We start from the raw sequence: 16705 nt of genomic DNA, 5'->3' as shown, positions 1-16705 counted from the left end.
AACGAGAGAATCTCCTTCCATGTACACAAGAGAAACTTCCGATCCACACACCTCGCCCTCACCGAAACCCCGCATCTCCTACATTGTGGCCAAGACCTGGAACGAGCTCCCAATCTACATCAGACGTGTCCCCTTCCTGAACATCTTCTGGAAGACACTCAAGACCTGGCTCTTCGACGGAATTGAGCTGCTTACCCCCCCCTCCTACGCCTGCCATGAGTCCCTGAGTGAGTAGCGCTCTTACAATTTCCCTGATTGATTGGTTTTCAAAGCCCATAAGCATCCACCTTTACGTGCAATGGCCCCATTATTCGGGGCTAACGCTCTGCGTCCATCATCTGCCAACTGTTTAACAATACCCAGATATGCCAAACAAAGATTAGGAGACTGTAGTTTCTATGTGCTAGTGCCGGCACAGTGGAACTCTCCTCCAGCCCATATGCGCCTGAAAACAGAATTAAAGTCATTTAGAAAGAATCTAAGACATGGCTGTTCAAAGAAGCCATCTTTGCTGAGACTAATTCAGCCTAGTGATTATCCCTTGTTATTCAGTTTTCATTCACGCAAATTACACATTTAGCGCTAAGAAACCAGTAGTGAACGTTTGCTATACTTATAAGGTCTTTTGCTTCAGGGGGGTGTTTGGGGTGTTACACGCCCCCAATAAAAGTCTTTTTCTGGTTAATGGCTGGGTACAGGTGCTTTAGTCTGGTATGGTGAAGTGTTTGTGCGTATAAATATTGCTGGTCAAATCAGACAGAGGCAAAAAAGCGCGCACACTCTCCTGGTCTGTTTTAAAGTTTTCAAAAATGTTGGTTATTTTAATAAATATTGTGTTTTCTCCCACTTAGTACCCCTACCGATTCGCATTCATCGCCCTTTCCACTGCCCCTTTAGCCCCTTTCATGCACCCTGCTTGTCATGAAATGTATTTTAACATTACCTGGGATTAATACACCATAATCTTCATTGAGGGCATCAAAAGGCTTATTGAAAGTTTTATGTTTACAGTGCAAGGAGGATAGAAAGTGTTGGAATGTAGGTGAAACCTAAGTGACAACAAGGTCAAAGGCATCCTATGCATAGCAAATTCATAACACTGGTACACACTTTACACAACTGGGTCAGAGATCCAAGGCACATGCCTAAGGTGATACCCAACTGCACACCAACCAAGAACATGCAATTGTCTTAGTTGCATTTGGCTAACCAAGCTTTGTTCAAGCCATAAAACTTTGAAATATCAGTGACCTCTATGCAAGCCAGATAGCAGACCAAACCCCACTCCCTTCATATAAGTCCTACACACAAAGCTGGTCAGGGTGGCCATTGACCGACACTTGCAGCGTTAATAGCCAAGACTCGCGATGGTTAGGTCACACTGTGCTTTTGGGTGGAGTGTCTGTTAAACAACCCATTGCTTTGAAGTGCTTCGAAGAATGCGTGCTGCTGTACAAAACTTGTAGATCAACAGAAGTGTGTGCAACTGTCAGACAAAAGTTCTTGTAGACTCACTCTTTAAGGTTGGACTTGACGACTTCTCGACATACTCCACAGGCCGTGCTCCATTCTTCACAGGCTGTCCATCGTCCAACTGCTGCGCCACCTGCTGCCAAGCTAAAAGCAACAAAAAAAAAACAACAACAAAAAAAATATATATATATATATAAGAACCCAAGATTTTTGTTTATTGTTTGCTATCTCTACCAGCAAAGATAGAATGTATCTTCAGGCACAATGAATCAGCTCCTTCCTCCATATATCCCTCTTGCTATGATCCCTCATAGAGTCTCCTAAAAACTCCATGTTACACCAGATTTGAAATGTGGCTAACCATGTCCCACCCTAAGTCATGCTTTAGAGGGAGGCCGTCATACCACCCAAAAGTCCACATGCCGGAACCAGCAACCATGTGTTTTTCAGAAGGTACATGATGACATGTTGCTCCCACCGAAAGGATTAATAAGAAACTAAATCTAAATAACAAAACAGTTAGAACCCAGAGTAGGACAGGAGTATGATCATGTTGGGACAGGGACAAAGAATGTAAACCAAAAGTGAAACAGGGACACAAACAGACTGAGATACTCAGACACACAAATTTGAGGAATCTGACAATGGATGAGGGGCACACGGTGACTAAAATGCAGTGGCGTAAAGATGTGACGACACTGACACTTGGTCAGGGACACCCTGTGACAGATACAGTGCTGTACAGATGTGAAGACACCAACACTGGATCAGGGACACACTCTGAACCAAGATACAGTGATGTAAATATGCTACAACACTGGATCAGGGACATACCTTGACTAAGATACACTGGCATAAAGATGTAAAGACACCTACAGTGGTTCAGGGACACAATGGGACTAGGCACAGGTGAATGGATGTGCAAACACAGACGAGCAGGGCATGCTGACTGGCGAGAGAGATGAGGTAACTTGAGTAACTCAACAGGAAAACATGAGCACTGGCATTAGGGCACAGACAGATGCTGGAGCTGGGACAGGAACAGTGGGTATGGGAGACATGCTCAGCACGACATACACATACAACCACCACCACACCAGCCCCATCCTACTGGAGAAAGAAAGCAAATAAATGCTGCACACAATTCCCTCTGTTTACACAGATATTCGGTAAAGTTACAAATCCAAACCCTAATATGAGGTTCCACCAAAGAGAAATCCGAAGCAGAGACGCCATTTAATATTTTTACACAGGTGTTGGTGAAGACACACAATTTTGACTGCCTGCTGTCGACTCCATGCTTTCTACCCTCCTATAGAAGTTCTTTCACAGGAACATCCCTATTGAACACACACAAGTGTAGAGGTAGGCCATACGATCTAAGTTCAGCATATGGATTAGCTCATAGAGGAATCTACAACAAATGTACGCAGAAGCCACTTCAACTGTGGTTGGGGAAGGCAGAAGCACCATTGTGAGAAGTTGGCCTGGCATATGATGCCCACTATTCTGGTGGGCGCCTTGCACCAGTCCAAACGACCCTTATTGATGGTAGGTTTAAGGTCAACCTTATAGAAAGCTATCCTAGAGGTAGCTGTGGAGAGCAGCCTTCAGGCTAAGACATAAAGGTGAGTTAAGCAAGTTGTTTTTACCAGTCTATAATCTCTTGAATGATCAAATGAAAGTACACCACACAAGGTATCTATCAAATATATATGTATTTATTCTAAACACAATCCCTCTGGTCTCTTTATGAGGTCAGAGGTTAAAGTACAATACAAGGAACTTAATTAGCATACGATAAGTTGCACAGTATGTTATGCCCTAGGGGCCTCACAAACCATATACTAAAATAGTGGTATAAGAACCACGTGAGGGTTTGAAAGTAGGCCTAGGGCCAGTAGAACCGCTTGGGCAACCAGGAACCACCCAAGGTAGGGACGCAGGGGCCCCATGGGGGACGCGTGCAGTGTCTAAACACAGCCGCGAATCACCATTGATTTTTTATGGAGAACGAATAAGTTACAATTTTAAAGATTAAGGGCACTTAGAGATGAACTATGATGGAACCCTTTTAGACTTAGACACTTCGAGAGTCAATACCCACTGGAGCACCAGAGTACTCGTGTTACCTCACCCACGGAAGCCGGGTGCATAGGTGTCTTTTGGGTGAGGTTTCGTCGTCGAGTCCAATGGAGAGCTGCGAAGAAATGCTGCAGGCAACCAGAGGAAGAGTGTGCGGGTGGATACAAGGGCGGATCGGAGATGTGAAGAACCTGAAAGCAGTGGGGACAGAGTCTGGGTCTCTAGCCAGTGACCAGGATGGCGTCAGGAAGATGCCAGCCGTTGTTGGGTGTTTTCAGGTGAAAGAGGTGAAGCTTGACTCTTCAGCCACGAGGATCAGGAGGCGTCGACGATGACCAGGAGCTGGATTCGAGCTGTCCCACAAAGGATGTCGAGTGCTGAAGCCTCGGAATCCGGATTGGACCCAACAAGCCTTGGCAACAATAACGCACGCAAGATGACAAGATTGGCTTCTGTTCAGACCAGCAAGGTCTTAGGGACTCCTCCTTTGGAGGGGAGTCAGAGCACGTCTGGAGCAACCAGGAGAGCTCAAGAAACAAAGGATTGGCCTTCGTGGGGGCTCACTAGCCAACGGACTAGGAACCGCAAATGAGCCTCGAGCTGCAGTGAAGAAGGGGGACTCACGGGTCACTCGTGGAGTGCTGGCCTCTGTACTTCAGTGCAAAAGGTGCTCAGGCAGGGGCTTCAAATACCCCAATGCACAACTTCGGGAAGTAGGTGCAGTTGCAAAAATGCAGGATGTCCAGGAATTCCGGTCCCACGTCTCTCGTGTCAGCTACAGGTCTCAGCTCTGCTGGGAACTTGTGTCAGCTTCAGAGATGTCTGGAAGTCCATGTCCTGTGTCGCAGATTCTTTGTGATCCGGCGGGAGCCTCGAAAATGCAGACCAGCAAAGATGCTCCTTTGGTGCCTGTTTGAACAGGGAGGTCACTCCTTGACCACAAGGGAGATTCTTCAGTCTTTCAGTCGAAATGAAATGTCGAAGGTCCAGGATTTCTTCTTCAGAGGTTCGTCCAGGGTAATATGAAGTCCTAGGGACTGGGTTCCTATACGTATACTAAGTTTAGGGGTTGGACTAGCTCTAGGGTCCCACCTATGGGAGGACCTGGGGAGGGGGTGGTTACACCCCTTCCCCTTTGTCCAGTTTTGACCCAGAGCTGGAACAGAGTGCCCCAGCAACCGGTTTGAACTGGGAAATGCATGGAGCACCTAGTGTACCCCAGGCAGTGTCTGAGAAGCATTCACTGAATGCAACCCACCCTGCCCCCATACACTAAAGCCTGTCTGGGGAGGTGCTAGCACCTCCCTGGACAGGAAACCTATTGTCCAGGCCTCCCCTGCCGGAGTTTCATCCAGCAGCAGGAGGGCAGACTCGTGTCTGTGGTAGCAGCATCCATTTTGTGATGCTGGGTCTCTGTTTAACTTTAACAGGGTATACCAATGTGTACATGTGTTTTCCCTCTAGAAGGGTGGAATGCTACCCCCGCCGCCAGAACAGGCGGGGGGGGGGGGGGTAGTATTCCAAAGTGTTTGACACTAAACACAACATGTTTTGATAAAGCCAAACCAAAGTTAGCATTAACCGCGAGGATTGTAATGCACTTAAGAGTATATTTTATGGCTATATCATAGAACAGCTATAGGGAGATATTTCCGAAAGCTGCAGAGGGGCTCAGCTAATGCTAAGGCACCCTCTCACACAAAACCATGCACTCTGCCTTCAGGATTGTCCAGGCCTGCCATAGGAGTGACTTATAGGTTAATATGTGTCTATATGTAAAAGTAGATAGGTATACTATATCTAAGTAAGGGGTGCTGACACCACCTTACCCAGGCTGTAAGTCTAGACCTGTGGTGCCATTTTGGAAGGCTAACCAGGGGTGACACAATACATCCTTCAGCCCCTGGTAGGCCTCTCGGGTATCTATGCCCTGAGTACCTAAGGTACCAGATACTTCCTTTACCCAGTGCCTCGCTGTTTTCTCTCTTTCTTCCCAGCACTGTCGAGGACAAAATACAGGCTCAAAGGCCCTAGACGCTCTTTTCATCATCTCCATGGGCATGAGCCTGACAGGGCATCAGGTCTGGAGATCCAGCTGAAAACAATGCTGTCCCGGGCGGCCATTGTGTTCTCGCGCCTTACCTAGAGGCAGCCTGCAAGGTGTGTGTGACACGGGAAGGTGGAGCGAATCCTCGCCCTGCTCTGCACGGGACCCTCCGGCACTATGGGGAATGCAGGGAACATGGACTCCACCCAGACGGACTTCAGAGCCCACAGCATGCCCCAGAAGCTGCCCATGCCTGACCCCGCCGAGCTGGAGGAACGCTTCGCCATAGTGCTGAAACCCAGAAAATTCCAGAGCGATGTTGGATATCCCCACTTTGACTAATCTGATTCGCGTGAGCTATGCAGGATCGGTGACTTTTATTTTTCTTTTCTTTTTTACTTTCACTTTATTTATTTTACTGGCCCTGTATGTATTTAAATGCTTTGGACTCCTCAACATAGTTGTTTAATTTAAAATGGCCGCTTGCTGGTGTGTTCCCACTGCCCTATGACAACTGAAAGAGAACCATAGTCCCTACAATCACTAAACAGAGTAATAGGACTCACCAATGCCGGACACTAACAAAGGACTACATATCCGGGCAACAAGTCATACTAAGAATTCGGCCATCTTGGAATGTCCTCATTACATTGCTTTAGACTGATCTCTCACATAGGTACCCCAAAGACTAGACTATTTGACCACCTCCTGATCCTCACTCTATTCTGGCGGAGTCCGAAACGCATACATGACCGACTCCCGGTGGAGCTGCTCCGACAGCTATAGGGGAGACTGGCTCTGGCACACCGCTATGGCCGTCACCTACCCAGCCGGACTTCGGACATTTGTCTCGTTTTCTTCCCCGCTGCTGTCTCCTCCTGTGGTTTACCAGCTTTCCCCGTTCTTTCTGATCTTGATTTTCATGTTCATCTGTTTTTTTGGAACCTTATGTAAAGCCGTTGAGACGACATGGCCATTACCCGGTGGAGCCGCTTGGTTCGGCTATAGGGGAGTCTGGCGCCCGCGGCCGTCACCTACCCAGCCGGACATTGGTACATGGCACTCCTCGTCCTTTCGCTGCTGTCTCTTTATATCTTCCTCCGAGGACCTCCTCTCCCTCTCTCAGAATCCCTTTTCTTGTCCCCATCTTCCTTCTCACCCTCTCCTCTGATCCTGACCTGCCATCTTGTTCCGTCCTTTGTCCGTTCCTTTCTCCCTGCTCCCACTCATTCCCACGTTTCCCTTCTCCCTCTTTTCCCTTACCCCTATTTTCCCTCGCTCCCATTGCTCCTTAATATCTTCTGTTTTTTAAATGATCTAATCATTAGATGTATTTGTATAACCTTGTTTTTCCTCTTCCTCGCAACGATCTTTCATGTAAATTTTGTAACGTTTGTAATATGCTAAATGCTAAATTCCTCATGTAAAGCGCTCTGATACCTCCGGGTCTAGCAGCGCTATATAAAACTCTTAAAATAAATAAATAAATAACTAACTAAAATAAACCCAGTAACCGATTTGGTATGTACCTAATGCACATGAAATCCATTTTATAGAGAAAGCAGATAGACTGGGGCCCTGAATAGCAGGATCCCAGTCCAACTAAGTAGAAAATCAGCAAAACACCAGGCAAAAAGTGGGTGTAACCATGCAGTAAGATTCCACCTTCCTACAACCCTTACCCCACTTTAAGATTTTAGTGTGAAGGAAACACCATGTGTGTGACAGATTGAACACTTAATGATAGTGCCAAGAAAGGCAGCATGAACAAACCCTCCTTATGGGTTCAGCCTCCTAACCGAGACAGGCAATGGAGCTATGAGACTTGGGCACACATTAGCGATTCTCCACAGGTCAACCCTTACCCTCGGCCACACATCCAAGAGACAGCCCACGCAGAGCCAAGCCCAAGTGAGGTGTCTGCTGTCAGCGAAGCCCACCACCAGCCAACAGCACTGTGCTCCGCCTCATGGAAATCCCTCATTTTGAAGAACAAATCCCTATAACCTCACTTGAGTAAAAGACCAGAAACTTGACTCAGACTCCCTTAGAAAAAAAAGTCACACCTGGCAGACGCTGCTCTGCAAATCTGAGGAGGAACTCTGCACCAAGGGGTGATGTGAATGAAGCAAGCTGGGCTATAAAAAAAAAGGATCTAAATTTAACACCACACAAGCCACCACGCGGACAGAGACTTGTACCCCTTGTCCTCCTGTTTGCTGCTGATAAACTAGTGGACAAACAATGAGGTGAAACTATAGAAAGTAAACACAAGTCTTAGATCAGAGTTTCCATTCTCTTCCGGGTGCCTCCTTCATAACCCTTGACGTGGTGGGTGACCAGTGCCCGGCTGTGCTTTAAATGGGCAAGTACTCTCCAGTAGTCAGTGCCTACGTTTGGTTAATTTAAAAGAAAACACTGTTTTTCGTTTGGGCTGCAATACATTTACAAGGAGAGTGCCAGCACTTCTCAAGAGCACACGGGTACTCTGAAGAGTGAGTACCAGCACTTTCATATTTCCGTTTAAAGCCAAGGTGACCAACTCATCCCAGGTCACTACGCACACTGCCGCCAGTGCTGAGATTGTCACTTACTAATGGTTGATTTCAGGTATGTTGGTCTAATTAGGTCAATTGAAGCAAAAGAAGACTACACCCAGAATGTATTACGCCAACATTTAAAAGTCTAGTGCTAAAACACCAGTTCATAATATCCTGAAGGGAGGTGGTCTCCCTAAGGCCAAGCAAGGCCAGTGCTAGGAATACAAAAGGGCAAGTTAGTGTTAGGAGCTTCTGTCCCTAATTGATATCAATGCTTGTTTCATTATAATTCATTTTCCCAACCATGCATTGAGCTGATATGCAAATTACGTGTGACACATTAATGCTGCTTTTCAATAGCCAACTTCATAAAAGTGAGGTAGACCACGTGGACGGGAGGGGTGAACTGCAACGGTTTTATTTTTCTTTGCAATTTGGGAATTTTAACCCAATGGCCTTGGGACTTCTGCTTTGAGAAAAGTGGTTCTTTTTTGGACTTGTTAAACCGGGGCTGCCTGGATTTGGTTGACCTTGGCAAAAACCTTCATTCAGGCCAGACTGATCCGCCCTGATCTGGACATCAGCCGTACGGAAGCTCCCGAGTGTCAAGTGAAGTCAGGGCCCCGGCAGCGCGAGCAGCTTTGTGTGTCATGTAAAACATACAGTGATGGTCTGCGTGGCACGCAGGCAATGCAAACATACAACAGCCTAGAGGAGGTGGAAATGTGTTGAGCCCTTGCAGTAAAGTACAACCTCCAAGGTCCAGTTCTGGCAATGGCGTCAAACCAAAGATTCAGGGGGTCCCCAGGTTTTCCACCTGTGCATGACTAAGAAAACAGAACACACTGGATTCATATGCAAGTGGGCAGCCATAGAACACAATGGATGCAGACACGTTAATGTTTCAGAACACCTGGGATGCATGCACGTCCATGTTTCAGTAAAAGTCCCACATCTGTGCTCCCAAGGCACTCGATGCAAGATCTTGTAAAAATTGAGCAAAATAGAATACACAGTTTTACTAAAATTGCAACAAATGCAAGACCACAAACTTCTGATAACAGGGCCCAGATTTTCAAAGGACTTACGTTGTCCTTGCAAAACATCATAAGACAACCCAAGTCCTTATCTGGGATTTACTAAGCCACGCAAAGGCCCTTAGCATAGTTTAGTAAATTCAAAGTAACGCGAGGCAGCGCTAGTGCTGCCTTGCGTTACCTTGCACCATGGAGGAGTTTTATGGGCAAGTATGGGCGTCCCAGGCATTCTTGCATGGACCTTGGCACATTCCCAGATTTACAAAGACTTGTAAACTTGAGAATGCGTTAAAATGGTGCGCCTCCCAGATCCCGGCGCAAGAAGGAAAAATATCTTGATTTCTACTTGTTACTTTTTTTTTCTATGTGTGACGCATTCCGCATCACACACCCTTCCCGCACAAAAACAATCCTGCTCGCAATGCAGGCACACTTGCAACATGACACAAGGGTGCCTGCGTGGACGCTAAGATGCACACATGTGCCAACGCTAGGAGGAAGCAAAAGTGGATATGGCGCATTTCTGCTCTTGCTGTTTCATGGAACACAGTGCAGAAAGTTCCCTTCCTCCGTTGTGAGAAAGATTAGTAGATCTGGGCCCTAGTGTAAAACATCAAACTCTCTTGCGCTCACCACTATGCTGCTTTAGAGCTCTACATCCGGGTTCACACCTTTCTTCCATGTGTAGGTGCAACTTACTGTTGCGAGTGCGACTTGAGGTGTAATTCAGAATTAAGTCTGAGGTGTAATTCAGAATTAAGTCAAGAGCAGGTCACAGGGACCTCGGAATATTGGAAAACTCGGGTAATTTGCCCATATACTGGTTGGCTAGAGATGCTCAGTCTTCAGTCCTTCTGCAGGTTATGAGCCTAATAAGAAATTATTTACTCCACTACATTCGGGATCTATATAGCGCATATAAACCATGCTATATTAAATATATTAAATACAAAAAGAAAAAGTACACTACTGATAAATGACAAAAAAAAGGAAAAACAATGGTATGCTTTTGAAAAAACAAAGGGGCATATTATCAAGACAGGCGATAACATTCTCGCCGCTTTAATGGCAGAAAACTGATGCTAAAACGGCGATAATAGACTTGATAATATGCTCTATGGAATTCCAAATGAAGCCCATGTTAAATGTGAAGGGCATCTAACGTGCTTCAATTGGAATTCCATAGAGCATATTATCAAGCCCATTGTCGCCGTTTTAGCTGCAGCTTTCTGCCGCCAAAGCGGCGATAGTTTTATCGCCTGTCTTGATAATATGCTCCAAAATGCGTTGTGGTCGGGTCGTGCGCGAAGAACCAAACTTGATATATTTGAATGTCTTGGTTCTGCCCCTAAAAATATTTACAACGCAGCTGCACGTTGTAAATATTTTATCTTCTAAATCTTTAAAGTAAGCCTCATGAACCTGTATTGTGTTTGGGCAGGAGAGCGGGCACAAAGAGTGGTGCAGGAGTCTCTCATCTTGAGCTAGGCCTGTGAGAGCCCTGAATGACAGCTGGCGACGTCAAAGTGAACAAACAACAACGGATGGGCAAATCAGTGCCCTCTCAGGGCACAGGAGGAACACTCACTCACCACAGGCTTCACCAGAAGCACCACAACAAACAGCAGAAACCACATCTCCAGAAGCACAGGGGACTACTGCAAGGTTAGAAGTACAGGGAGACTGAAAACCCGACCACGTGTGGATACTAGATTAAAATACTCCTAGTTTGGGACCCTGAGCATTCACCCGCCCCGAGACCTGGGCACCAGTGATATAAGCACTGCTAAAAAGATGTGAGGGCAATTACTGGACGTTACTCGCGCAATAACTCACTGTCCACAACTTCTTGTTAAGCAAGAAAGGCCACTTTATTAAGACAGGTGCCAACTAACTTCTAATCAAACATCTTACAATTCATTATTTAATAAACCAAATATTCCTTCAACTTATCTTATCATCCTTATGAAAGATGGAACCCCCCCAAGTTAACCCAAACAACCCCAGGAGCAACTGACTCTTGTTGATACCCCCCTCCTTTCCTTTGACTGCCCTTTGAGGATGGACCAACCCGCTCCAGGCTGCCCACCCCCCAGAAAAAAGCGCCTACCAACTAAAAAGTGCACCTAGACTGTCACCTGTCTTAGCGAGGCAACCAGGAAAAAACAGCTTTTCAGTAACCAAAGCACAAACAAAACAAAACGAAAGGACCGAAAAAAGAAAGAGAGAAGTGTGGGTGGGGCAAAAACAACCTACACCGCCCAGCTCCCACGTCACCGTTCCTTTCCCGACCCTACTTCCCCTATTTATGCCTTTTCCCTTCTGCTCCACTCCCCCTACAACTGTGGCCAGCTCCCTCGCGCAAATCAACCCAGGGGAGAGACCGGCTCGCGCACGGCTCCCCCTGGTAGAAGAGAGGAGCGGGTCGGACACAGAGAAACACGTGTGGCTGCGGAGAACAATTTAATGATTACACTTGGGCAAGCTTTGTGGAAAAAAGCTGTGCAAATGAGTATTATTTTACATTTTTGTTTATTTTAAACAAGGACCGAGAAAAATGTACATTCTAACAGTGATTTCAAACCGCCCGACCCTTCCCAGCAGCACTAGAGGCAGAACCCTGAGAAGCTAACATTGATGACGTCATACGCACGCTCTTCAATGTGACGTCACGAGGCACAGGTTTAATTAACCCAATGGAGCTTGCAAACAGGAGGCCATCACTGCAGCATGGTGAAAACGAGATACCCCGTTATAGGCAATATGTGGGTAGCAGGGGGTGAGTCTTCTTTGCAGGCACGTGACCGGACCCGTTTTAATGATTTAATAATTAATTCCTTCCAAGAATCTGGATAGTGTCCATATGTTTCACGCCCCCCATCCCCGGTAACCTGGAAGGACATGGACTCATCCACCGTGTAGTGACGACATAGTGAAAAGTTGAAGGGTCCCTATTGTGACGAGTCCTTTGTATAAAAGTCTTGTAACCAGGGCGCTGCAGCATTCGACACAAGGACAGTAGCCGGGAAGGAGCGTTGCTGAGGGGCTGGAGCTGGAGCTGGAGACACCGAGAGACCAGAAGTTCGCGGGCGGACCAGGCCTCAAACAGGAAGTAGTCAAGGTGTGGGGACAAAGGTTAGTAAAACAAATGAAAACTGAACTGAAAACCAAACTGACTTGACACCGATTTGGAATTCCCATACTGACCGGATGATGGATCCGTAATTTCATCACCTCACCTACCATAGAGGCCCTCTCGCTCCCTTGCCCTCCTGCTCTGAGCCAAAGTCTGAAAATGGAGAACAAATTCTGATCCCCAAATAATGAGTACTCTTGCCTACCACCTGCACAAATTAAGCACTGCAAGTGAGGCTTACTGGAGGAGGGCAACAAAGAGACGGCCAATACTTAACTATCAATTGTTTTGCAGCAGATTTCCAATGGCGCACATAAGGAAGATTGAAAGTGTTGTGCAAACAATTGTCCACCTCAGGGCGCCAAAATCCTCTGTTGACCTCTAACGAGTCTGAGAAGGAGGCAGGACATCAAGCAGCCTGGGTGATTCTAGAGGGCCTCATACTCGCCTTGGCCTACAATGTCGGGGTGTGGCCCTGCCATTACTTTCTTAGCTGCTGGGCACAGACAGTGTTCCTTATCAACCCAGGCTGCTGTAATTCACCCCACCCTTTCTATCTCACGGTCCCAGACCCCTCCATTCTTATTGAGACAGAGGCTCCTGCATTTTAGCCGTTCCTTCAAAGCTCTTCTTTGGAGGTCCTAACAACATACATTTCAGTCCAAAAGTGAGAGGTACAGCAGACCCTCAGTAATACTGCTGCACCCAACGCAATTCTAAGGAACTTTCTGCTTGGACTAACCTGTGCTGACCCAGCCGGAGATTCCCATTCAATTGACTTGTTAAACATACTGGTTTTAAGGGCCCACGGATGAAAACTGTTCACCTCTCACCATCTTGACTTTCCAAAAAGGGTGGAGTTGGGGAGGATGAAACAACTGAGATAACCGCGCAGGAACAGAATACCGAGGCGTGCTTGGTTGCTTGTAATGGGAGGCATTAATTTACAAAAACAAACATAATGTGAATTTAAGTCACTCTTTGAAAGCAGGTGACAGCTTCCCTGAACTTGGTATCTCCAGTTTGAGCTGGTATATTTCTGTTAAGGGCCAACGAAAACAAAACGAATAGCTACTTCTTCGCTTCTATGCATATTTTAAGATAGGATCGGAAAACAAAGGCAAAAAAAAAATCATCCCACGCATTGACCTGCCAGACCAGCCCTTCTGGCACTGTCAGCTTGCCCTACAGGCCAGACTAACTCAGACTGTCAGCCCCGACCCCTGAACTGTGAAGCAACTCTCCAGTCAGTGCTTAATTTGTAATATAGTGTGTGCCGGTGCCGAAAAACCCGACCAATGTGCCATTTAAAGGTCAAGTTGCCAAATATCAAAGCTGCTTAGTCTTATTCCACGCCATTCCTTTTTTTTATCCACCACCAGGCACTACCTCGCACTTTTTTATCGCACTCTTTCCGGTTCCTGTTAATCCCTTTATCACTGTTTTTCAATATTTCTATTCCACCTTCTTTCCCCTTTGTGCGTTTCAATCTCTCTAGCTCTGGGTGAAAGCCTGATGAGTTAAAAATAAGTCCTGCTCCCCAAAATGAATGCCGATGGTCCATACCTGCAAACATCGCTTCAAATTAAACACTTCTTACAGTGTTTTTATTTCTTTGAAGACGATCCTGGTTCTCTCCCTTTCTTACTCCTGCTCTTCTTCTATTTCTCATTTGTTCCTTTGTGGTGGAGCTTGCGACAGCGCATGCACTACCTGTGCATCCACTCTTGCTTGCAAGACTATTGTGTATAACAAGGGATTGCAGCCAGGCCCGGTTCCAGTATTTTCAACCTGGCAGGACCATGAAAACACCTGGGTGAGCCATGAATATACATGGTGGAAGCAACCAAAAATCAACAAAGGTTTACAGACTACATGGAATGGAAGGGAGGCATTTCTGGGCCCACTATATAAAACCGCTTTCCGCGTAGACCCTCCACACTACTGACTAATGGAACTACTTGATGCTGAGCTTATTACATAAAGTAGAAACTTGGGTTGCACACCGAAACCTTTTGCTATTCTTTACGGAGGCTTCCTTGATGGTACTTCAGACAAAATCTTACCATTGACTATGGTCGCAAATATTTTAATGCCGGGGAACTTACAGTATGCATGCTTCATGGACTTTGAAACAACATTTTTGGAGTTGATAGGAACTTATTGTCAAATATATTTAATTACTGGGGAATGCCATATGGTTACAAGCTATCCGGCAGCTATACAGTAGAACCTCATCTCAAATAAAGCTTAGCAGCGATTCTGCTTTAACCCCCAGGATCTATATAAATAGGGGGTTGAAACAAGGCTGTGTGCTCATCCCTCTCTTGTAACCTCTACATAGCAGACTTGGGGGCTGATCTGGCTAATCTAGATTTCGATCCCGAAAGGAGAAGTATCACTTGACCTCAAAATGACAGTACACAGTTGACACAATCCCATTGAACGGAATTAGTATCGGCCTGCAGCATCAATGGAGTGCCCTTCACACATAGAGCAAAAACAACAAGACAGCAGTAAAAACAACAAACACTAATGTTGTCGTATTCAGCACAAAAATCAAGAAACAAGGGCGGTTGTGTATGAATAGTCAAGCATTCTCCAAATCACTAGCCTACAACTACCTTGGTCTGGTTCAACAAAAAGGGCAGTGATCATGATCAGCGAGCATCACTAAACCTGAAAGCTGCTTCTTAAATATGTGTGTAGCAGGCATCATTTACTCACCTTGCAGGTCCAACAGCAAAGCCAGCCCTGGAAGCAGCAAGGGCCATATTTGTGTACCCTTTGGCCTGTGCTGCAGAGGTACATCTGGTGAAACTCTCAAAGAGGTTGGACATTGAACCATGTCAGTAGTGATGATTATTCAGATTACCCAACTCCATGTTACAAGAGAAAATTTGACTGGAATTTAGTCTAACCAAGTACACATTGGGAATGAAGCTTGCTTTGTCCTGATTTGGCACCAAAGCAGTAATTTAGAGAGCCACACTCAGATCAAATCAAATTGTCTTTATTCGGTTTTCCATTATTTTTGAAATACCATAAAAGTTCATAAAAACATCAATTTCATAATCATATTTAAAACCCAATAAAAACATAAAAAATTCTCATTTTGAATTCCAAATATTAAAAACTGTTTTTGCCGGTATTCACATTGAGATTAGACAATTTAAACCATTTATCAGAGATTAGAGCGATGTCTAATGCAAAATTTAAGAAAGTAGACTATGGGTTTTGTCATAGGTTCAGTTTCCAAAAACTGTAAGGCCAAATAGGCTGGACGACACTGACGCATCCTCAAAACCTTCAAGAGTGGTACTATCCACCGCCTGCGTGGTGGGACGTAAAATTTACAAAAAAAGAGTACATGAATAGTGGATTGTAAAGAAATGGGAGCCACACTCAAATCTCAGATTTTTGTTTAGTTGTTTAGCTTAAGGACTTTACCCATGTTTCCATGGTTTACATTCCTACTTAAATACTATTATCATTGGACATGCAGGGGGCATGCTAACTTGGATTGGTGCGTGGTGTATTTAAAATAATGACAAAACAACTAACTGGCAAATCATACCAAGAAGAGCTAAATAGTTTGCTTAAAGAAAACAGGCTGGGCAAAGGCTAACTACCTACTCCTGCAATAAGCTGTACAGGTATCCGCTAAACCTTCTTCCTATCTTTTGGGTTGAAGATTAAAGTTTTAACCTTTTTTTTTATCAGGGAAACAATGTCAAGTGCACATAAACCCAAACCTCGCAGGTTGCTGTAGATTCTACAATAACTTCAAACAGTTTCCTATGCATGTAATTTATTGTTTCCCCGAGCTGAGAAATAAACGAAGAATAAAGACGATATCTAAAATCTCCCTTCATAACATTGGGCATACAAAACTGTGCTTTTGCAGTAATGCCTTGATTAGGTTGGCAAGACCCTCAACTAACAAGTGGTTTTGTGAAATGTATGGATGACATATTGAAATCCGGGATAAAAATGGAAGCTCATTGAGTTGTTGAGTATTGCATTTTTAATGTGTACTGGTGATTAGCCCAAACTAAAAATTCATTTTAGCTTCTTTAGTGAGACCAGGCACTGGCAAACTTTTAAATTGTAACTGTGAATATATATACTGCTTAGAACATATATATTTATTGCTCACAATCCTATATATTTAATTGAATGAGTTAAAACCATTTAATCTTCCTTTTTTGTATTTTGTTATTGGCCAAGCAGTGCTGCTCTGTGCCTAGTTGAGCAAATTCCTTCCTCTCAGACTTGTAGGTTCTGCCTTTCTTCTTGTGTCTCTCTGCTGAAACCAGTAAAGACAAGTTTCTAATGGTGGCGAAACAGCACTAAAGCCAGTTTCCACAATAGTTGCACCTTTCTT

At 45.3% G+C, this 16705-nt stretch overlaps 1 protein-coding gene and 1 long non-coding RNA gene across 2 annotated transcripts in view; one reads left to right on the top strand and one right to left on the bottom strand.

Annotated features, from left to right (window-relative positions):
- The window catches only part of MCRIP2 (MAPK regulated corepressor interacting protein 2), a 215809-nt gene that overhangs the window by 40239 nt on the left and 158865 nt on the right, over nt 1–16705 (bottom strand). Inside the window, exon 5 of the mRNA XM_078663004.1 lies at nt 1516–1617. Coding sequence (XP_078519130.1) covers nt 1516–1617 — 102 coding nt within the window. The remainder of the gene's footprint in view (nt 1–1515; nt 1618–16705) is intronic.
- LOC144784308 (uncharacterized) overlaps nt 12066–16705 on the top strand; it is a 155660-nt gene continuing 151020 nt past the window's right edge. The window contains exon 1 of the long non-coding RNA XR_013601627.1: nt 12066–12317. This is a non-coding gene — a long non-coding RNA (uncharacterized LOC144784308). The remainder of the gene's footprint in view (nt 12318–16705) is intronic.

This window comes from Lissotriton helveticus, chromosome 10 (genome assembly GCF_964261635.1).
Source record: "Lissotriton helveticus chromosome 10, aLisHel1.1, whole genome shotgun sequence".
NCBI classification, from domain to species: Eukaryota; Metazoa; Chordata; class Amphibia; order Caudata; family Salamandridae; genus Lissotriton; species Lissotriton helveticus.
This window is presented reverse-complemented; position numbering and strand designations above follow the sequence as displayed.